Below are 23746 nucleotides of genomic sequence, written 5' to 3'. Positions count from 1 at the left end.
TTCTACTGGGGTCTTCTGCCCCATTCAGCAGTGGGCTGAATGAGGGGACTGTCTTAATAATCCAATTCTTTTTATCACTTTGGTGTTCAAGCACACACTGACGGTGTATATGGTCACGTAGGACGCTTGACTAGACATACCTGATTAACTCTGTGGACCTGTGGAATGCAAAATTACTTGAAACTTGGTTCTCATCTTTAGAGCTAGAGAATGTACCCTGGAGAACTGATCAACAGTTTGAGTGGTGCAATTCTGTTATCTTTATTCCTTCTGCCATTTATCTTGCTCGGTGTTTTCAGCAGTCAACATAATGTTGTGAAATAAAATGTTACTGCTCAAACAAATCTCTTCCTTCTAGTCCTATTAAGAGAAAAATATTGTTTGTAAATAGTGCTTTTAGTACAAGGTCCATGAAAATGTTCGTTTTTAACTTGCATTTTACTTTGTTTCATTTCCTGCAGAGTCTCAAAGCTACGCTGAAGCCATTAACCACTCTATGGTGATGTCTGACAGCACTGTGGGCACTAACCCTGCTTTGCTGAGGGCCAACATGCAGACGGATCCCTCCTTTCAGCGCTATTTTGTATCTTCGTGTAGTGTTTCCAGTAACAGTCCTATCCCAGGGGCAGAAAGGTAGGAAAACATTCTCCTGCCTCATTGTTTGTTTCTCATAACTGTAGTTTCCAGGCAAGATGTTACACTTGCATGGTTCTTGCAAAGCATTTGTCGAAGGACTTCAAGTTTTGTTGAGACATGTAATGATTATGTCATCCACCAGATGGAATGTACCACATACACAGTTGTTATTTATACGTCAGGAACGCAATTAGATAAATAGCAGCACAAAAATAAATAGGAATTTATAGCTCAGTCACTTTATTATGTGCTAGCACAAGCTCATTTTCCTGTGTGTTTACCCAATTTCTCTAATGTTTCACTGAAAAGCATTTAGTGAAATTTCACATTGGAATAAGTTGCATATGAAAGAGAAGGGCACTCTTTTCACTGCAGTACATGCTTTTCTAGTCAGTAAAATATCAGAGGACTTGGGTTTAGTAGTGAATAGTTGGCTCACTTTCAAATGCTCAACAGGCTGAGAGATTTATTATTTCATATTTGTATTGTGGTAAACATGCAGGGCTCTGCACCAGAGCTTGAGTAGTATAAATGTACTAAATAGTCCTTCTCCCAAGGAGCTTACAGCTTAAGATCAGAAATAGCAGGAAACGCAGAAAACAAACAGGGAGTCCCAGGTTACTGTCAGAAGGTTCAGAAGACCATGACAATGAGTGGTCAATCATTAGCTGTGCCCTATATTAATAGATAAGATGTTACAGCTGATTATGTTTCCTTCTCTATCACTCTTTAACACTATTCCTTTGTGGCTAATTATCCTATTCTTGTTCTTGGTAATTGGCTCCTTTTTCACAGTAAGTATTTGGAATGCTGTTGGTTGGTGTGTTCAGACTCTCAGTGAGGACTGCAAGTATGTTGATACCTATTTACCTTTTATTTATCTTCTTATCTAATAGATTTCATTTTCAGTCAGTACTTGGACTGTGAAAGAATGTTTTCATTTTGTAATTATGAGTGTGAATCACAAGACCAAACAAAGTATGTTGGTATTTTCTGAGGAGGAGGCAATGTAACATTTCACTATATGTGGATATGAATTAAAAGCTTCTCAGGGAATGTAGCCATTATCAAGTTTACGTTCCTACTTGAAACTTTATCGAGAAAATTTTGTTCCCTTCTTTCTAAATATTCTTCTATCATTTTTCATTTGATCTAGCAGATAGCTACAGCTGTGGTTTTGGTGTTTGGGTTTGGGGAGTTTTTGTGCAATGTCTTCCACTTGCTTCCCTTCCATTTCTTTCATCTGTTCAAGTCTCCTGATATCCATTTCCAAAGTTCCCTTTTAATTAAAAACCCTTTCTGTTTTTATATATCTTACGTCAGGTCTTTTCCCATGCATCTCCCAAAGACTTTGTTCTCTCTCCATTTGATATTGGTGGTAATGTTTTCAGCTACAATCTAGGGCATTTCACTTTTAGAAGCAAGGAGAGAATTTAAACGTTTTTCAGATGGTTTCATCAGAAGCTTTGTTTGTCTTGTTTAGAATGATACTTGTTATTCTTCACTTGAGCAGGTGGAATTGCAATGCAGTAGAAAAATCTTGTGTTTACTGCTGTAATATATAATTCTAGCAATCAAATTATTTCATCATTTGTAAAGTAAACACTGGACCTGCCTCCCTTTTTAATATAAATTGCATAGTCGAATAGTCAGGTCTTGTGAACTGTGTTCTTATCACAGTTATTAATTTATTGTGTGATGGTGCAGAACTACCTCCTTAGCCCATTTCTTTTTATTTTTTAAATAAACATAAGAGAGACTGCATGTAAGAATTACTGTGGCAGTGTCAGTTTTCTTCCACTTCTGCCTTTGATGGAAGTCTGGCTTAAGGAATTTCTGCCTCCTACTGCTTTTTTCCACATAGCACTTGAGCTCATCATGTGGAGATCTCCAGGACGATTGTATGTGAAGCAATGCTGTGAACAGCCTCACTGAATTTATTCATATTATAAGTAGCCCTCTCAAACAGGAGGAAGGAGGAGTATTTTTAACTGTGATTAGTTTGATGGCCTGGTTTACAGTACAAATTCAGAAGGTGTCCCCATCGGCATGGTTAGGTGAAGGGTGAGATGATGCAGAAAGTAATGACCTGCACTGAAGAAATGCGTGATCAGGGTGAGGCTAGAATCCCTTGATCCACCTGCATCACAAGGTCCAACATAGTGTCAGAGAGCACCCTCAGGTATTGTCCTGGGTGAGGTGATTCATTGTTTTCAAAGATTGCTGCAATATGGGTTGTACAGTGACATTTTAAGGGTATGACTTGGCTGTTGTTTTATTTTTGTGTTCAATTCTTGGGTTTTTTTGACAGCTCTTCTGCAACAGAACATCCTTGGCTTGAAGGCAGTCCTAAAGATTCCCTGTCGCTCCAGCTTTCAGTGGGAAACAGCAGGCCACCAGGAAGTTACCTTGTGCCCTCTGAATTTTCAAATGCTGTGCAAGATGTCTCTCTCTTGTCTCATTTCCAAACTCCAGGACTGCAGGTCATCACCCTGAGCAGCCTGGAGAATTCACCAGCAGAGCTGCAGCAAGAACCTGCTGTCAGCAGCAGTGCCCGGGCCTACCTGAGTTTCAGTGGGGGCAACAGGAGCAGTAGCTCCCCGCAAGAGGAGAAACAAGCTACTTTCATGGCTAATACTAGCATCTCTCCTAAAACCATGAGCTCACCAGTGGCAAATGCCGACGACAATGGCTTTTTGACACAAAACTTTCTTACAGTGGCCTCTGGACACAATAGCCAGAACAGGGCGTTTCAGCAGCACCATGGAGGGAACCTAAATGCTCAGCCACCTATTCCAGAGAAAAAGAGGTCCTCTGAAGGGGACCGTTCCTTTGTCTCTGTGTCACCTTCTTCAAGTGGCTTCTCTAGCCCCCACAGTGGAAGCACAATCAGCATTCCCTTCCCAAATGTCCTCCCAGATTTCTCAAAAATGTTGGGCACTTATCCATTGCCAGGTAGGTTCTGCATTAGAGAAATGCAAAATACATTAGATTTTATATGAGTTTGTAAAAAGCATTTAGGGGATTTTAGCGGGGCGATGCAGGGAAAAGAAGTGATAGAATGAAAATGGCACAGAGGACTTGAATATGTGCAGTAAGTGGCACCAATTCACTGACTTTGGATATATTATTCAGAGAACAAGACTGCAGAATTCTTTCTGTCCTTCTCTAGATGTCAGCAAAGGGCAGCCTGCCTTTTAAACTGTTAAACCACAGGCAAGCCGTGGGGAGTCCAGCTTCTTTTAATAACGGCTGGCTTCTCTCTGCACCTCTCTAGGCTTGTGTCAAGTAGTTAAAAATGTACATGTGTATTCACTGGACCCCACTGAGAACCTTTTACGTAATACAGCTTTACAAATGTAAATGTTTTTCGTATTTTTTGAGTTTTGCAAAATGACACTTGAAGAATGCTTTCAGAATCTTAGTGTACGCTGTTCTGTTTGCCGGTTCTAAAATTGTTCAGAGTTTCTCTAAAATGTCCTTGTAATCATGAATTTTTTGTATTTAAAAAAGGTCTTGTCTTTTTTTTTCCTTTTACTTCACAGAAAACACAGCTGATAAACACGTGACTGTAAAATTTGTCCAGGACACATCCAAGTTTTGGTATAAGCCAGATATTTCAAGAGAACAAGGTATATCAACTGACAGACATATTCTGGCATATCCATTCACAGAAAGGCCAGTTGATGAATTCTCAAATTTTGTGATGCATACCTGATATCTAGAAGAAATACAAGAAGAAGTACAAGAACTAGAAGGGCCACAGAAAACCTCATATAATTTCATTTGTCCAAAGACAGAATTTGAGTGTGGAGGAGAGTCATGTAGTCCTTAAAAAGTATTCAGTTAATCAGAAAAATTATTAGCCTAACTGAACTAACTACAAAGTAATTTAAATCTGCCAGTGGTAGCTGCTGCAAATGTACTTTACTGAAAAGCTCCAGGGTTTGGAATGACAGCTGATGTGTGTGATGCAATACCAAACAACTGTCTGCGCCTTTGGAGTACAAATCTGCTGCTCTGGCATGATCTCAGCCATGTGTATTTCCCTATGCAGATAATAGATTGAGAGATATATAAAAATATAAAAATAGAAAACAGAAAATATATTAATTAGCTAAAAGTTATCATAAAAGCATCCTCATCTACCAGTGCTTCTGTAGCCTGAATTTTATTGTCATCTAAAAGTGACATGTTATTTCTTAAAGGTCACAAAATAGCACTCCCTCACAACAACATCTTTATGATGTATGATATAGTGTATCTATATATAGAAGTATCATTGAATGAGATGGAGAAAGCTTTTATTATGTATGTGAAACATATCTTTTCCTTAAATAAAGCACACTGAGTGCTTTGCAAATGCAGTTAGTCTGATCGTACTTGTGTCTATATTGTAATACAGAGCTGTACTAAGTTGTATTTAATGAGTTATGGCAGGATTTTTAGGTGGGATTCTTAAAAGGTGGTTGTCAGAAAGGAAATATGATGAATTAGTTCAGCATTGGGAAGTTCACACTAAACCAAAATAGCCTTCAGATACTGGCAAACAATGGATTGCTGTGTCTGTCTAGTTCGTAGTTTCTCAAATGGTGAGGATGCCTTTTACAGTGTAGTAGTAAATATGGAGCCAGGCGAATTAAGATTTCAGAAAACAGATTATTAATTAGTCTTTGGATGATGTGTTACTGGTCCTTTCAGTCCAGGCCCCTTCCCCTTGTCTGCTTTCCACCAATAATAACTGAGTCTTTAAATGTGCAAAAAAGATTTCCTGTATTGGTGCAAGTCCAGAGAGGAGAGTAAATGACAAAGGAAATTTAAACATAGCTGCTTGAACAAATCTTCCCAACCTTTTACTATGCCTCTATTCACCCTACTTGTAAAATGTATTTTAAGATACAGTTTCTGAGGAGGGGAGTACTTGTTCTTTTTTCCTGTGCTTAATGGACTGCTCCCATGACAAATGATTGGTGTCCCCTTCCAGATTTAGAAGTGTTAGGCGAGTACTGCTGAATTGCAGGATTTTATATATTCATCCTCCTCATCTCAACACATGACAGTTTATTGTGAAAATAGGTGTTTTCTTCACCATCTGACAGATGATTAGAAGAGAATAGATATACATTTGCTTTACTCGCTTAAACAAGAGAGACAAATATGACTGAATTTTCCTGATTTTCCTTAACAGACTGTTAAGGACTCCACGGTCAAGTTTAAGCTTTTTCCAGGGTTTCTTTGAAGGCTTTCTGATTGTTAGAAATTCTGGAAACAAACATAAGTATTTCCATAAAGTTTGAGGGTGGAGGGGGAAGAGCAAAGTACTAGGGTTTTATTAAGATGGATCATTAGATGACCGTTTTGTTTTCCAAGTGAGTCTCAGATTTTGGGCTACTACATTTCAAAGTCTGCAGCAGACTCAAGCAAAGCAAGAGCAGTTGCCTTGCGAATGTTTTTTCCTGGGACGGACTTCATATCATGCTTCCAGCAGAGATCACAAAATATAGATATAAAATATTTCAATACTTGGGCAGTGAAAGAGCAAATATTCACTTATATCCCTTCATTGCTTTAAACTGGTAAGGGAGTGAGACTGCTTTGCAGGGACAGAAGCTTGATAGTGGATGAAAACAGATCTACTCCGCCTGTTGAAGCTGCACAGGAAAAGAAAAAGTGTTATATAGTCAGCCTGGGAAATACAGAGAGCTGTGCTCTCTCATGCTTCTAGCAAGTTGACAAAACGTAAGCAGGAATCAACTTTCTTATGCCCTGATTGCAAGAATCCTAGTGGGACCTGCATGTCCTTCTCAGTTTAAAAATTAGTAAGGATCTGTATTTCAGGCTTCTCTTGAAACATGTATCTGAGATTTGCACAAGATGTTTCCACTCATATCCCCCAAATAAGTTTGATTGTATTCTGTTATACAGGAGTGAAAACAGAGGAAAACCTTATTTACTTTAGTCTCCTATTAATTATAGATTTACACTTCTGTACTTTTTCGGTATATGCATTGTTCAGGAGCTGTTTTTCTCTCTCTTCCCTGGAATCCCTTGCAGCCATTGCTGTTCTCAAGGACAAGGAACCAGGGTCATTCATTGTTCGAGACAGTCATTCTTTCCGGGGAGCCTATGGGCTAGCAATGAAAGTTGCTACACCACCTCCTTCTGTGCTACAGTTAAACAAGAAAGGTACTGTATGCCTTCTGTCTATTATTGAACAAGTCATACATAGTTGGAAGTCCTTATTACTGGGTAATAATCTGAAGGAATCTCCCTTTTTACAGTAAGTGCGACTTGAATTACAGGATCCATTTCATACCTTGTTAAATGAGACTGGGTAAGATGTCTCTTGTACTTCACAGTTTCACCATGGCTTCTAAATGTTCATTGTGGCTGTGCATGTATTGCACCTTATCAACCTAATGGAGTACTAGTGTCATCTCAGTAATGGGTTCTCTGTAGCAATCAGGACTCTGCATTCGATCCACATGGAACCATGTAAATCTTTCACTTGGCTGGAAAGTTGAATATTTTTGACCTAAGGTTTTGTTTTGAGACAGTTCTACTGTACGTATAAATGTGAGGAGGATTTCTAAGGAAAGATGATAGTTGTTTAAAAGAAGGGATGAAATGCACCTACTCTCCCAGCTCCAGTGCCTTCATGTATAACTTCTGCCTGACAGCTGTAAAAGGTAAAATGAGAAGAACATACAGAAAGCATTAATCAATGTATGGAAACTCAGCAGCCAGTATCTGTAGTGTTCTTGGCTCCGTTTGTGCTACTGCAAGGATAGTTGGGGTGGGTTTTCATTGCTGCTATTTTCCTTTTACAAAGTAATTATGTTTCATTTAGTACATGCTACCTTGCAAGGTAAGCACCTGAGATCACAGGAAAGCAGTGATTTTCAGTGTTGTGGTTATGGAAGTGTGGTTTTGTCCATTTTTTCTTTGTTGCTTGGTTGGCTGTTGGTTTGTTGTTATTTTTAAAGATTTTGTGCTTACTCTGGGGCAAGGTTAGCAGCCCATCTGTTACAATAACACTCAATCTGCTGTTTTGAGACAATTTCTAATAAAAATTGCTGTGTAATCCTTCCTGTTGCCAAGAAATATCAGTAGAACCACAGCAATGTCTTATTTAATGAAGACAACTGGGATGCACTGGGGTGGTAATAGCAACAAGGAGACAAATGGAGACTGATGTTTTTAATAATCTCTTTTTTACCATAAGACCAATGAACTCCAGGAAGACATGAAAGTTCAAACTCTACTAGTCTTTAAGAGCCAGTTTGTGTTAGTTATACCACAGACAAGAAGTAGTAAGAGAAAATTTTAATTGAGACTAGCATCCTTTCCCTTCTTGCTCTGATATTTCACTTTTGGGTTCCCACTGTTTCATCTCATAGGGCACAGATTTGTCCAGTTTCCAGTGTTTCTTGTTCCAGACTTCCCTTTTGCTTGTAATTATTTACTTTTAATATCGTGAGAGCATAGCAGCAAACAGTAAGCTGTTTGAAAAAGTGATCTTGGGAATATATGCTTGTAGAGAAGTTTTTACTGCACAAATTATTCTGTTCATCTGTATTAGCCTGAAAGTCAACCCTTGTTGTCATGTGTTTCCTGGACTGTGGCTGATAGATGAGAGTCAAAGGGAGCATTTGTGTTTGTGGCTCTTTTGTTAGGGTTTGAATGGTTGGGTAGCTCTGTCCCATTGCTGTGAAATTCACAACCCTTTAATTACTTGGAGAGAAATTATAGTCAGGTGTGAAATACTGTGAACCAGTCTTTCAAGAAATAATGAATTTATCTTAATTATATGTATGTGTATATATGTTTAAAAGAATGCTAACTCTCAAGAGGATTTTTATATGCCTCTTGGACTTTGAAGCTCCTGATTACATCCAGCTTAACAATTTTGCTTTATCCTAGATTCCTGAGAGATAAAAACTTTTTAAAAATCTAGTGAAACCTGAGTGTTTGATGTAATTGTTTGTTTTCAGGACCAAAGATCTAGCATAAAACTGTAGACATTTTAAAACTTAATTCACTGGGAGACTTGCCATCATTACCTTTGTGTAGCTAAATCTTTGGTTGTTTTAATCTGGAAAAGTTCTGCAAGCAGAACTGTCACTAGAAATCTGATTATTTTATCATACTTTTACTTCCTTGTCACATTGGATACAAGTTCTTGTAATGGGCAAATACATCAGAATATTTAACAGTTCCTTTTCCAGACCTCTGTTCCCATGTCTGTAGTTGCGACCATGCTTGGACATTTTGGACACCTGTGTATATTTGGATTCAGTCACAATTATAATACCTTTTCCTTTTTTTTTTTTGTCTAAAGTGAGCTGTTTGCTTACTTTTTTGTTTCTTTTCAAAATGTCCTTTTTATTACAGCTTGTAGCCTTGCAGCAAAGCCAGTCTAATGCATTATTCTTTGCATGCTATATATAAAACATTTGGTGGTAATGTGGAAAACTGCATCATAAAGACCTGCTAATTTGTGAGACTGTTCATTGTTTCTCTTCATGAGCTTTCCTTTCCTTTTTCAACACAGTTGGAGATTTGTCAAATGAACTTGTAAGACATTTTCTGATTGAATGCACTCACAAGGGGGTGCGCTTGAAAGGATGCCCAAATGAACCATATTTTGGTAAGTACTGTGCATCACAGGGAAACAGAAAATAGAAGCAGTTTGCATTTGCCAGAGCTATTTTATAGACTTGAATGGAGTACAAATGAGTACAAAAACGCTGAAGTCCTGATGATTTCTGTAGGAATCCATTCTAGCACTATAGGAGTCTTGTGTACGTGCAGGTCACTGCAGCACAGATGCACATGACTAAGCTTCAAACAGTCAAGCTTATCTACCACTACCAATATTGCTGCAGACAGCTGAGCTATGCGATTGTTACGGGCCTTACTGATTCAGGACCTTTGCCTTATTTTGTCCTGTGCTATTTTTATCTTCTATACTAGCTGGCTAAAATGACACCAGAGTGAGACATTCACAAAGTGCATTATGCTGTGTCAGCCTACCTAATGTAATATGATTACAGAGAATCATAAAATCATTGGAAAAGACCTCTAAGATCATAGAGTCCAACCATTAACCTAGCAATGCCATGTCCACCACTAAACCATCTCACTAAGCACCACATCCACATGTCTTCTAAATACCTTCAAGGATGATGGCTCAACCACTTCCCTGAGCAGTCTGTTCCAATGCCTAAAAACCTTTCAGTGTGGAAATTTTTTCTAATGTTCAATCTAAACATCCCCTGATGTAATTTGAGGCCATTTCCTCTTACCCTGTCACTTGTTACCTGGGAGAAAAGACCAAGCCCCACTTCATTACAGCCTCCTTTCATGTCCTTGTAGAGAGTGCTGAGGTCTCCTCTGAGCCTCCTTTTCTCCAAGTTAAAAAACCCCAATTCCCTCAGCCTCTCCTGGTAAGACTTGTTCTCTAGACTCTTCACGGGGTTCACTGCTATTCTTTGCGTATATTCCAGCACCTCAGTGTCTTTCTTGTAGTGAGGGGCCCAAAACAGAACACAGTATTCAAGGTGCAGCCTCTCTAATGCTAGAGTACATGGGGACAGTCACTTCCCTAGTTCCGTTGGTCACACTATTTCTTATACAGGCCAGGATGCTGTTGGCCTTCTTGGCCACCTGGGCACACTGTTGGCTCATGTTCAGCTGGCTGTCCACCACCACCCCTCCGTCCTTCTACACTTTGCAGCTTTCAGGACACTCATCCCCAGGCCTGTAGTGTTGCATGGGATTGTGACCCAAGAGCAGGACCTGGCACTTGGCTTTGTTGAACTTCGAACAGCTGGCCTCAGCCCATTGATCTGGCCTATCCAGATTGCTCTGAAGAGCCTTCCTATCCTCAAGCAGATCAACACTTCCACCAAACTTGATGTCACCTGCAAACTCACTGAGGGTGCACTAGATCCCCTCATCCAGATCATTGATAAAGATATTAAACAGAACTGGTCCCAACACTGAGCCCTCGCAAACACCACTTGTGACTGGTCACCAACTGGATTTAACTCCATTCAAAATCACTCTCTGGGCCAAGCCATCCAGACAATTTTTTACCCAGCAAAGAGTACATCCCTCCAGGACATGATCAGCCGGTTTCTCCAGGAGAATGCTGTGGAAAACACTATCAAAGGATTTACTAAGGTTCGGGGATATAACATCCACAGTCTTTACCTCATCCGCTAAGCAGGTCACTTTTGCATAGAAAGCGATGAAGTTAGTCAAGCAGGACCTGCCTTTCTTAAACCCATGACGATGAGGCCTGACCACCTGGTTGTCCACTACATGCTGTATGATGGCATCCAAGATGATCTGCTCCTCAACTTTCTTCGGCACCAAAGTCAGATGGACAAACATGTAGATCCCTGGATCCTGCTCCTGTTCCTTCTTGTAGATGGGCATCACATTTGCTAACTTCCAGTCCACTGGGACCTCCCAGCCAAGACTGAGGGTAAATGGTTGAAAGTGGAAAGCACTTCTGCCAGCTCCCTCAGTACCTTTGGTTGGATCCCATCCAGCCCTAGAGACCTGTATATGTCTAAGTGGTGCAGCAAGTCACTAATCATTTCCCCTTGGATTATGGGAGCTTCATTCTGTTCCCTCTCTTCTGGCTCAGGGGACTGAGTACCTGGAGGACAACTGGTCTTACTATTAAAGACTCAGGCAAAGAAGGCATTAAATATCTCAGCCTTGTCCTTTGTCACTGTGTTTCACCCTGCATCCAGTAAAGGATGGAGATTCTACTTAGCCTTCCTCTTGTTGCTAATGTATTTCTAGAAACATTTTTATTGTCTGTTACAGTAGTAGCAAAATTAAGTTCTAGTTGGGCTTTGGCCCTTCTAATTTTTTCCCTATATTACCTTACAAAAGCCTTTTAGTCCTCCTGAGTTGCCTGCCCCTTCTTCCAAAGGTCATAAACGCTTCCTTGTTTCCTGAGTTCCAGCCAGATCTCTCTGTTAATCCAGGACAGTTGTTTTCCCTGCTGGTTCATCTTTCAGCACATGGGGATGGCCTACTCCTGTGCCTTTAAGATTTCCTTCCTGGACACCTTTGCCCTTCAGGACTTCCTCCCAAGGGGCTTTGTCAACCAGACTCCTACAGAGGGCAAAGTCTGCTGTTTGGAAGTCTGAGATAGCAGTTCTGCTGACCCTCCTCCTTCTCCAAAAATTGAGAACTTTGTCATTCTGTGATTGCTATGCCCAGGATGGACAACACCCACATGACCTCTGCTTACAGAGAGAAGGTCCAGAGGGTGCCCTCCTTAGTTGGCTCACTTACCAGCTGTGTCAGGAAGTTCTCTTCCACATGCTCCAGGAGCCGCCTGGACTGTTTCCTCTCTGCTGTACTGTATCTCCAGCAGACATCTAGTAAGTTGAAGTCCCCCACAAGAACAAGGGCTAGTGATTGTAAGACTTCTCTCAGCTTCTTATAGAGTATTTTGTCTGCCTCTTCGTCCTGGTTGGGTGGTCTCTAACAGACTCCTATCTGCCTTTTTGGCTTTTCCCATGATTCTTACCTATAAACACTCAACCTCATCTTTACCATCATCAAGCTCTAGATAGTCACAACTCTTACTAATACAGGGCTGCCCCACCACCTCTCCTTCCTTACCTTCTGAAGAGTTTATAGCCATCCATTGCATCATTCTGGTTGTGTGGGTCATTCCATCGTGGTTCCATGTTGGCAACTATGTCAGTTTTCTTGTTGTGCAGTGGCTTTCATCTCCTTCTGTTCATTCCCAGTGCTGTGTGCATTGATGTAAATGCACTGCAGATGAGTTACTGATCTTGCCACCTTTCTGGGAGAAGAAGCCCTTATTCCTACAAATCTGTTCGCAGACACTTCTGTGGTTTCTGACACATCAATACATGGATCTCCATCTTCTGCCTGCACTGAGTTGCCAGACCAAAGGACCTTGCTAGCACACTGTCCCTCAAACATGGGTGTGCTGTCCCAGGCTTATCTCCAGTGAGCCTTGTTTCATCCCTTTCCTTCTTCAAATCTAGTTTCAAGCTCTTTCAGCGAGCCCTGCTGACTCTTATGCAAAGATCCCTTTACCCCTTTGCTACAGGAGTGCCCAACATGGCCCATATTTAGACCTAGTAATCATTTAGTTTGAGCATCTCCTGACCTTTCAGTGTCTACTACTTCACAAAGTAGATGGGCAGGCACTATTGCACACTTGTATGGATAAGACAGTGAAGGACTAATTGTATTGATCATATGTTTCTGTAAGACCCTTACAGAATTGGGACATCTTTCTATTTCAAAGACATTTTTGATGGGCTGTAAAAACAAGGTGGGTTTTGGTATGAACTGATTTTTCTCAGATGCGTGATTACAGTGTTCAGTGTTCATTAGTAAACAGGATCGAAGGATGGCTTTTTGTACAAACAGACTGATGAATATTATGCCATCCTCTCATGCCTTAGAGTCTCGCTTGCTAATGTCAAGAACAGCTAATGTTTAATTATTTTAATTAAGCCAAGTCCAAATGACAAAAGTGACTTTGAATAGAAAAGAAGAATAAATTAATAGAGAATGCTACATACGTTGCTGCTGTATTGAATGTAGAAGGTTTTATCTAGACCATCTGTTACACTTTTAGAAGCATAGAATAGAGATGCATGTAGACAAACACTAGACAGTGGAGACGAGGTGGCTAGGAGGCATAACTCTTTGCTCTTTCCATGACTCATCACATAGCATTGACCCCTTGTGCTCTTACCATCTTCATGACATTTTAATACATTTAATGTATCAGAAGTTAAAAGCAGTACAAGGAGTTTACTGACTTCCATATGTTACTGGTTTTGTCATTTTTGTACTTTCTTCATTTAAAGCCATTTAACCATTTATGTGAGGATTTAAGCAGTGTGTTTAAGGAGGTAAAGAGTGCATGACTGTGATTAATGAGTTCATGTACATGCAACTGGGACAGTGAAAGTTGACAAGAAGGTCTTGCCTTAGGTGCCAAGAGGATTCTTTTTCTTTAAGGGCAGTGGGGGAGGCTGCTAGGTCTATAAAATACTTGAAAGCCAGTATAACTGTTAAGCATTCCTTTTGTCCACCAAATTAACTGTGCATGTCTTATTACTCTTCTGACCACAGGGAGTTTGACAGCTCTGGTGTATCAGCATTCCATCACCCCACTGGCATTGCCATGCAAGCTTCTCATTCCAGACAGAGGTATGCTTGTTAAATTACAGCCAAGCTGTTTCAAGGTGCCAGTTTCTGAAGGCAGGTGAACATGTCAAAAGTCAGGATCTAAGCAAGAATGCAGAGGGAAGGAAGCTGTGTTTTAGAAGTGGGTTTTCAGTGCTTCTTATGGTGCTTATCCACGCTGTAGTTGTGAACAGACTAGTACTGTGATATTCTAGTTTTAAACGTATATGCGTCGTGGAAATCCGCACAGTAATCCAGCATGTAGAAAGACAAATGTACTTCTAAGACATGAAATTATGCCCATGTATGGTTAGATGTAAACACTCATTCAGGTCTGAGTGGTAAAAGGGCTTCAAGGAAGGCAAACAGGTAAAGAACAGAGTGTGACACTAGCAGAAAGGAAGTAGCAGGTTACACAGGTCCAAGTGTTGTTCACATAAATGGTCAAAATGCCTGTGTTAGTTACATCCTCAGGCTGTAGCTCTGATTTTGGTTATGATTTCATAAACCACTCTTAAGACAACAGCAAAATGTAGCTGTGCTTGCCACATAATTCAGTTGTCTGTTACTCTCCCACATGAAGTTAACACCAGATGTATTATTGAAATATTAAACATTCTTGTGGTTTTTTCTAGTGAAATCTTTAAACTTTTGTTAAAGGCCATATGTTAGTGTTTAAACATAACATTTGAATTATTCAAATAGATTAATGAAACCGCTTTAGCACAAAAACATGCTATGGTAGATGTAACCAGAGATCTCTTTATATGACAAACCAACGTGGTAGGTGGGTTTGTTCTCCTTATCCGCCTCACCTAAAATGGAAAGCTCCTTCTGTTCTGGCAGAAGTGCAGAACTGAAACTTTTGTCCCAAATAAACATACCACGGTGAAATTTTATTTTGGTTTTATCACTTTTTAAGATGATCTTCTATGGTTAATGATTCTGTGCACTGTGTATGGATTAATTAAAGCATATGGATAACTCTAAACGTGTGAATAGTGTTACTGTATTACTGCTCTCTGCCTCATTTGAATGTGTTCAGAGAGAGCATGCATCATGTTAAATACGGCAAGAAGTGGGGTCTTTTAACATGCATTTATATAATTGATTTAACATACCAATGGACAGTTTTCTAACTAACTTTAAGAGAAGATTGAGAGGCTGTCTGCTCTCATGATGCAGTGCTGTGTTAATAGTTAAGATGCTTGTTATCTGCATTAAGTATGAAAAAAGGATTGTGTTACTGAACTGAAAAAGAATTGATTTCATCATAGAAACAAAGTCTTTATGCCTAAATGAGTGTGAATTATGCACATTAAATTATTAAAATTGCACTATAGAAAAAAATCTGAGTGTGTAGTTAGGGAAATAGCTATTAGTATTGTTTTAATGTGACATCATATTTGTCCCTGCAGCATGTGATATGTAGTTACATCAGGAAATAAAGGTTGAACATCCCTCCTGCAGTGCCAGAGGCAAAAATAAAGATGCAGCACAAAAACCACATGAATGATAGTAGTTGCACATGCAGGATTGTTTCATGTTTCTGGCCAAGAGTTGTCCAGTACAAAAGCTAAACTCGTACTTGATCTTGTGCATTGATTTATCAAGTCCAAACAAGACATGGACAGTGTTTTCTTTTTGCAGATCCCTTGGAGGAGATAGCAGAAACTTCTCCACAAACTGCTGCAAACTCAGCAGCGGAGCTTCTCAAACAGGGTGCAGGTCTGTTAAACGTTTTCTTTTCATTTAACTGTTCACCAAATTTTGTATCTTACAGGCTGGGAGAAGCTGAAGCTTAGACTGCACTGAGAGTGTTTAAAGGAAACAGTTTAAATTTAGAGTGCTGTGTAAAAGTGTAAAGGACACTGTGAGGATATGTACCATGTTCTCTCTGTTTCCTGCAACCAACTTCTAAGTTCTACAACCCTGTGTTTGCTTTCCAGTCGTATCTCCCATGAGAATAGGGGTACACATAGGTTGGTTCAAGCACAGCGATTTTTAAGTGGTGACACTGCTTGCATAATCGATTAACTTAGAGAATGTATTTTCAACCTGTGGTTGCAGAGGTTCATGAGCTATATCTGAGGTCTGCAAATGGCAACTAAGAAAGATGTTCAATAGAGTTAAACTCTTAGCATGGGAGAGTCAACAATACCACTGTAAAATGCTTACTGTCCCATCAATCTGAAAAAAAAAATATAAAAACCACTTGGTGCTACATATTGTTAGGAAATGTCCAGTGTCTTTTTCATAGAATCATAGAATGGCATAGGCTGGAAGGGACCTTAGAGATCATCTAGTCCAACCTCCCTGTCATGTGCAGGGATGCCTCTCAACTAGATCATGATACTCAAGGCTCCATCCAGCTTGGCCTTGAACACCTCCAAGGAGGGGGCAGCCGCAACATCTCTGGGCAATGGATTCTCATGCATACAGCAGCACCCATTCTGGGAAGTTAAGTTGTCCTGCCATGAATTTACTGATGGAACAGGAAAACCCTGATGAGATTACCTCCAAATGATGTGATGCTATGCATCTGTATGCTCTGTACCACTCTAATACATAAATATTTGTAGCAGGAGTGTAGAGACATGCTTTGCTTCTCATCTGCTTTGTTTGTGTGCAACTCACTCAGAGACAGCTAGTGAGATAGCCTGCCTGAGTAAGTGTGTTGGCATCCTAACCCACCGTTTTTGGACATGGTGCTCTGAGTACCCCTTTGTAATCGTAAGGCTTCCTTCGTAGAAATGCAGCCACAGGATATGAGAGAATCCTGTCCATGCCCTGCCATGGTCACTGTTTTTCAGGCTGCTATGAATTTTCACCAGGATCTATCTGTCCACCCGATTAGTCCCATTGAAGCAGGAGAATATGCTACATTTGCCACTCCTTTGAGTTTAGCCTACCACTGGAGCCTCAAGCAGAAGTGTTGTGGCCTTTATAACAATGTTACCCCATTTCCTTCACCCATTTTGGGGCACTTCTGAAGTTGCCAGTTGCCAAGCTGAATGGAGAGAGAGAAAGAGATTGTTGCTCCTTGCTTGTGCAATAGTCTGATTTGACTTAAAAATCTGAAGTACCACTTGAGAGTGCTGTAATGAATCAGGAATGTGTGCCTGAGGCAATCGCAAGCCATATAACGAGTCATATAATCCGTTAGGGGGGTTGTCACATTATGGATCAATTTTGGGAACTTAGTACATTTGGGTTTTCCCTGTTTTTTTGGGTTTGTTTTTAAATAAGGGTTTGGAACCTAAGTAGATACATTAGCTAGGAGAGATTTTCAGAGGACTTTTTGCCTTGGTATGTAATTTCCCACTGATTTTCCATGTCTCAGAGGTCTCTCTCCAAACATAGCAACATTCAAGTTGTGGAGTTGAACACTGAAGTGCAGACCGGAAACATGTAAATTGTTACTTTTCCACTATCTGAGCACCTGCAGTTTAGTCAAAGCAAATGCACTTTTTCGTTGCCCTACTTTATCCCATCCTTCTCCTACTCCACAAGCAAAAACCGAAGATGTATTTTACTAGAATGATTGTATTTATAACTGAAACACTGGGCTGCACAGGTCTGAAAAACCTAATGAGCATTACTAGTCATTATCTAAAATATAGAACCTGACCAGAAACCATTTGCTTCCTGGAAAGTGACAATTGAAGACTAGAAACTATACAGATGAGTGGCTTTCCCCTAGAGCAGACCTTGCTTTATTAACATTTCTATTCATCCAACAAAATTTTCTGCCCCAGGTGAATCCTAGTTCTTCATATGTGTTTCCACTAATACATTTGAGGGGCTAAGCACTCTGAAAGAAGCATATTCCCAGTCTAAAAGCAGCAGGGGTTACTTGAAATAGCCATGTTTTGTAGCTGTTGGTGGTAGCACTGACGTGATTCCAAAATGCCACCTGTGGAAGATCAGAGCAGCAATACTGCAGGACAGCTGCACTGCATGAAAGACACAGATGTCTTCCTTTTTTTCTAGCCATGAGTATGGTTTCTGTGGGGTTCCTGTCATTTGATAGCCTACCAGACCATGATTTTCGTAAATGAGAAATCTTTCAGCCTTTCTCATTACTTTTCCTTTCCTGTAATCTCCTTTTTAAGCTTTATTTGCACTTTAAGCTTTATTTGTACTTACCAACACTTTTGAAAAAGGTTCCGTTCATTATTTTTTGTGCTACAAAAATAAAGGAATCTACTGTGTTTGGTGACTGCTTTTGGTCTATCACACTGAGGGCAATCTAGACAAAATGGTTGGCTATTTCATTTAGAAACAAAACATAAACACAACCTGTTAACACCGATGCAATGCGTGGCATAAGAGAAAGGGAAACCCTTCATCTGGGTCTCAGAAGTGTTGAGGAATGTGATTGTGAAACAAGGCAACCTTCCTGTAGTGGTAAAGGCGTGCAGGATAATGTAGAGCTTTAGATCTGTACCAAACGTAAGCAGTAATGATGAGGGGAGAGCTTTTGGTTTGGAATGTTATTTAAAATTTTGGATAAACATGACAGAAAGCTGTTCAGTGAGGAGGACCTCATTGAACTTGCCATTCATCATCTTAAATCTGTCTTTGCATGAACTGTATAGTAATTGATTCAAACATGTTCTTGAAACTATCACACCAGTGTGCAAATACATTTGGGTAAGTTTACACGTACAAATCAAATAAATCTCTGGATCCTTTCTTTGACTGACAGATTCCAGAGCACGAAGTTACTGAGATGATTGTCATGCTGAAATCAAACGCTTATGCAGTCTTTAACTGTACAGTTGCTTCGTTGTTTTGAAAGTGCCAGTGTATATCTTCTGTAGATCATCATAGCAGAAAGCTTTAGTCAATTTACAGAATAGCCATATGAGAAGCTATTAGATTTAATTTGGTCTTTGCTTCCATAGTAAGGTTGACAAGACAGTCTAAACTGCTAAGCAGATGAAATATTATGATGGTAACTTGTAATGTTTTTACCAAAACACAAAGTCGGTTGTTACGAGTGTCTAGCTATGGATGTGTTTAATTGCTCTTGCTTATACTGTAGAATAAGACCAAGGGGGCTTTTCTGTTTCAAAAATATTCTTAATCTACTTGTAAATTTGACTTTATACCACAATCCCAAAGTATTTAAGCTTGTGAATAATTCTATTAATACCATATATAACATATAATGTTATATGTCAGTTACTATGTAGTATTATACAGTACTGTAGTCCTACTGTATAATGCTCTTTAATATTAGTACTTCTTTTCTTAGTGCTCACTGCAGATTTGTCATGAGACCAGATAACAATCCAAACTGATCAGTTCCCTTAGAAATCAATAAGCTTCTATTTTATAGAGATACTTCAGAAGTTACTAGTATCTGTAGGAGAGAAACAGGGCTTTTAAAAATCAGTGCATGCTGGGGTAAAAAATAGACCTAAAAATATATAAGTCAGTAGCTTTTCCCAATGTGGAAATTTTGTTTGCCCTAAAACTGTTAAACATACAAAAATACTACGGAATTAATGAGAAGTGAGCTTTGCAGCAACCCTTATTTTTTATGTGGTGAAAACATTCTTGTCTTCCTAAATAAGTGAATGGTTTTCCTGAAATATAGTTTAAATACCATTTGAAAGTGTAAAATGTGTGAATGTATGCTGCAAAAATGTGTGTTTTCTTATTGGCTGTAGTAATTGAACATAAAAGCAAAAAATCCCCATTCTTACCCTTAGGAATGCTTTTGCTGTGGTAGTATCTGTGAGTGCTCTCTCTGCTGCTGTCTTGTATTTATTTAAGTTTCAGGAGCTGTGGGTAATTGATAAATACAGTCATTGGATTAAATATAAAGGTATTAAAACGAAAGAGACAGCAAAAGACCTATGACCCTCAAAATTATAAACGATAAAGCAACAGTGGGACAAAGTAGTTGGCTGCCATTCATCCTTGTTTGGTTTAGAAAGATTGAAGATTTACATTTTGTTTGGTTTTGATCAGAAGATACACATTTGCTTGCTATTGGGTAATGCCCTCTCAAAGTCTTTCCCTGCTTTCATTACAGCTTGTAACGTTTGGTACCTGAATTCAGTGGAGATGGAGTCCCTCACAGGCTACCAGGCAGTACAGAAAGCCTTGAGCCTGACGCTGATGCAAGATCCTTCTCCTATCTCAACTGTTGTCCATTTCAAGGTGTCTGCACAGGGAATCACGTTGACAGATAATCAAAGAAAGTAAGCACAAGAAGGATGGGAAGAGAATGTCCAGCCTTGTCTCCAGCAAGTGTTGGCTGCTGTTGATTTGATTTTTCTTAGTCATGTTCTGCAGCGTCTATCTCAGAGGATAATAGGATTGTCTGAAGAGATGGTGAGAGTGTCAGCTGTTGGCAGTACTGGAGAATGAATGTTTTAAGCTATAGACATTCCTTACATATGTCAGCTTTTACCTCCCCAAGGTCACTTTGCCATGGCATTTTTTCAGTTGTTTCTTATAAAAAGGGGAAGTAATGGCTTTCCCGGCATTTTATATTCAGCCTGTTCAGTGAAGTAACTTATTTTCCCAGTGTCTTTCACCGGTAGCACTGAATAGGGTTGGCCTAAGCAGACACTGCCCATGGCAGGGGGGTTGAAACTAGATGATCTTTAAGGTACCTTCCAACCCTGACAAGTCTATGATTCCATGACTGTGTCTCCAGTATTTGAAGTAGTGCTTTGAATAGCCTGTAAAATACTCGGATAAGAAGTTAGTTTGTATTTACTCTGTACTGAATGCTCTTAAGGCTACCACAAAGTTTTTAACATTTGAAAACTGTCAGACTCTTTAATTCAATGGAGCGTGCAAGCATTCATAGCAGATGAAGGACAAAGCCTTGAATTGTAATGCCGAAGACTGCTTATGTTTCTGAAACTTAATATAGTCAAATTATCCACGAGGTCCAAGAACTTGTATTTACCACTGACATTCTATCTAAATAGCCAGGTTTTAGAAACAATACATTTCATACTTCTAGTTCTTTTTCTTACTGTGAGATTGGGGGTTTTTTTAATTCAAAAACTTGGCATCACTGTTCTAAATATGGATTTATTTGGTTGGAGCAGTTCAGGTGGCTTTCAGTGTCACTCAGCTATAGGAAAAAGAATATATCATCATTATTAAATTTATATTAAATATAATTCATTTTTCAAGTCTCTTTATTGTTTAAAATTTTGAGTATTTTAACTATTCCTAAAATTTGCTTTATTTCTTCCTATCCAGACTTTTCTTCCGACGGCATTATCCAGTCAACACTGTTATTTTCTGTGCTTTGGATCCACAGGACAGAAAGTAAGGAAGACAAGCCATATTTCTAATACGTTGTTTGTATTGTTAATCTCTAAAAAAAACTAGCATAGATTTAATCTTTATTTCTCCATTCCTTTTTACTGCTTTCTTAATGGACAACAAGATGGATGAAAGATGGCCTTTCTGCAAAGTAAGTGGACACCTGTCTGAGTTTCTTTTAGCAATGTTTTAAGATCATTATAGGGATCAGTTTTTAGTTTTCTACATTATCTTTTTCAGAGATCTGGAAGGCAAAACAGCTGTTCAGAGACAAAAGTCTCTCTGCCCACTGTAATTAGACTTCAGTTACTTCATCTGCACCTGTCCAAGTCAGGGCCTAAGTATGTGATGGTATGATGTCTGGAACCAGAGCTAGCATGGTTTATTTAGGTTGCAGATCTGTGATTTGAATAAAATTTCAGAAATGAAAACAGAGCCATTTGCTATTTGCTTTTGTGCTCCACTTCTCCAGCAATACTAACACAAGTTTACTTGTCTCACTTAGACTGATAACTTTGTAAAAAAAAATCTCCCACAATGTACATGGGTAAAACGCTTCTAGTAATACTAGAAGTATAATAAATAGTGTATGGCATAATTAACAGTCGATTGCAAAGTGTTTTCTTTTGAAGGCAAACATTGTTTTTCCCCTTTTATCAAAAGAAAAAAACCTAAACAGAGACTGGTTTGTGGAAGTGAACAGAAATAGATGGCTTAAGACGTATTTCCAGTAAGAGGGCCTGTTAGCTCAGTCAGTTGAGTGTGGCGCTAACAACGCCAAGGTCATAGAATCATAGAATGGCCTAGGCTGGAAGGGACCTTAGAGATCATCGAGTCCAACCTCCCTGTTGTGGGCAGGGACGCCACCTCTCCACTAGACCAGGCAACACACGGGGACTGAGCGGGAATCAAACCCGTTACCTCGGTGTTGGTCATTGTCAGCACCGTGCTCAAACCACTGAGCTAAGGTCGTGGGTCGGATTCCCGTTCGGTCCGCATGTGTTGCCTGATCTAGTCGAGAGGTGGCGTCCCTGGCGGCAGGGAGGCTGGATTTAATGATCTCTAAGGTCCCTTCCAGCTTAGGCCATTCTGTGATTCTACTCTGTCCACTGAGATGTGTGTTCCTCAGAACCTGACACACCACACCTCCTGACACACCACACCACACATTGGCCAAGGTAGATGAGAGGGCAGCAATATTGGCCAAGGTAGATGAGAGAGCAGCAATATTGCATCAGATTAAATACGTTCTCAGGGTCAGCAGCATGCCTCTGGCAGCAAACAGTACAGAATGCAATATAGACAAGAATAGAAGGAAGGGGACAGACAATCCTGAACCTCTCAGAAACTCCTGAGTTTGGCCTGTGCCTCAGGACCACTGTGTTCAGCAGTCACAGAGGACTTTGTCCATCAGAACAGATGAAGTTTGATTTATGCTTTTGGTTTCTGCAGTATTTTTTTGCTTTGTGAAGAGAGGCAATGCATGTCTGTTCACTGATACACCGTGATTGTTGCCATTGCAGGGTATTTGGGTTCATTGCTAGGAAGCAAGGCAGTGCCACAGACAACGTATGCCACCTATTTGCAGAGCACGATCCAGAGCAACCTGCCAGTGCCATTGTGAACTTTGTATCAAAGGTCATGATCGGATCCCAGAAGAAGATCTGATACTTTTCCATCCTTGACTCAGAGCTCTTCACTGACTTCACTGAAGGAAAGCACTGTGAGGGGTAAAAGCCTATTCAGCAGCAAATTCTGAACCTTGTCAATCCCAAGAAGGAAAGCAGAGGATGGTCTGTTTGCATTGTGTTTACAAGAGTTCAGCCTTTTCTTTGAAGATGCCTCTGACGTAGCAGACCATTATTTCATTGAGTTTATATCAAAGGGCAAAACAATAGAAGCTGGGTGTCACCAGAACCCACGTTACTCATACCTGAATGAAGCATAAATGAAAAACTTTTCTCCTGAAGGGTTTCTAATGTATTTTCACAGGCTGTTGCTCATCATTTATTGGAGCAGAAATACTTGCTAGGCTATGCTACATTTCTGTGCAGAACATGTTTTTGTATACCCTCCGCAAAGACACTTGCCATAGTTGCATCAATGGTAGCTGTAGGCCTTGCGACCATGCTCTTAAGAAAATGATGATCTGAGGAAGACTATTTGCTCTTCATCTTTATGTGATCAGTGATGGGAACTGAATGGAGAAAGGAAAAGGCGTACGTGAAGAGAAGGTTCGTGCAAGTTGATTTCTCATGAGAAAGGAGTGGCAATGTGGAATATTCAGGTAGATTTCTATGGATTTAGTGTTAAAAAGGCTGAGCTGGTTTAGTTTGAAAAAATTTAAATAGGCAGAAAGAAAAAAAGGTTGTGTTGAAAACTTTGGTAATTTTTTTTGGTATTATTTTTCTACACAGAACTAAGCGGGGAAGATTCTGTATTTTAATAATAACAGGATAAATATGAGGGAAAAGCAAAGAAGAAACTTTTATAAATTATATATTTTTACCTGTGCCAGATTATTTATAGCAGATCTCAGATCTTTATATGTTATGTGCATATTCTTAAACTTAACCATTGTTGAACTTTGCTCAAG

At 39.7% G+C, this 23746-nt stretch overlaps 1 protein-coding gene across 1 annotated transcript; it reads left to right on the top strand.

The window, feature by feature from the left end:
- Positions 1 to 461: 461 nt before the first annotated feature.
- On the top strand, positions 462 to 22927 carry LOC104271092 (tensin-3-like; the record flags this gene model as incomplete). The annotated part of the gene is made up of 11 exons (XM_009865670.1): positions 462 to 633; positions 2948 to 3591; positions 4182 to 4268; positions 6691 to 6822; positions 9191 to 9286; positions 13792 to 13869; positions 15496 to 15573; positions 19895 to 20063; positions 21085 to 21153; positions 21275 to 21301; positions 22674 to 22927. Coding segments are annotated over 11 exons (1697 nt in total), but the record flags the coding sequence as incomplete, so codon positions are not given.
- Between the last annotated feature and the right edge of the window lie 819 nt (positions 22928 to 23746).

The sequence above is a fragment of the Apaloderma vittatum genome, unplaced genomic scaffold (genome assembly GCF_000703405.1).
Source record: "Apaloderma vittatum isolate BGI_N311 unplaced genomic scaffold, ASM70340v1 scaffold173, whole genome shotgun sequence".
Taxonomy (NCBI): Eukaryota; Metazoa; Chordata; class Aves; order Trogoniformes; family Trogonidae; genus Apaloderma; species Apaloderma vittatum.
This window is presented reverse-complemented; position numbering and strand designations above follow the sequence as displayed.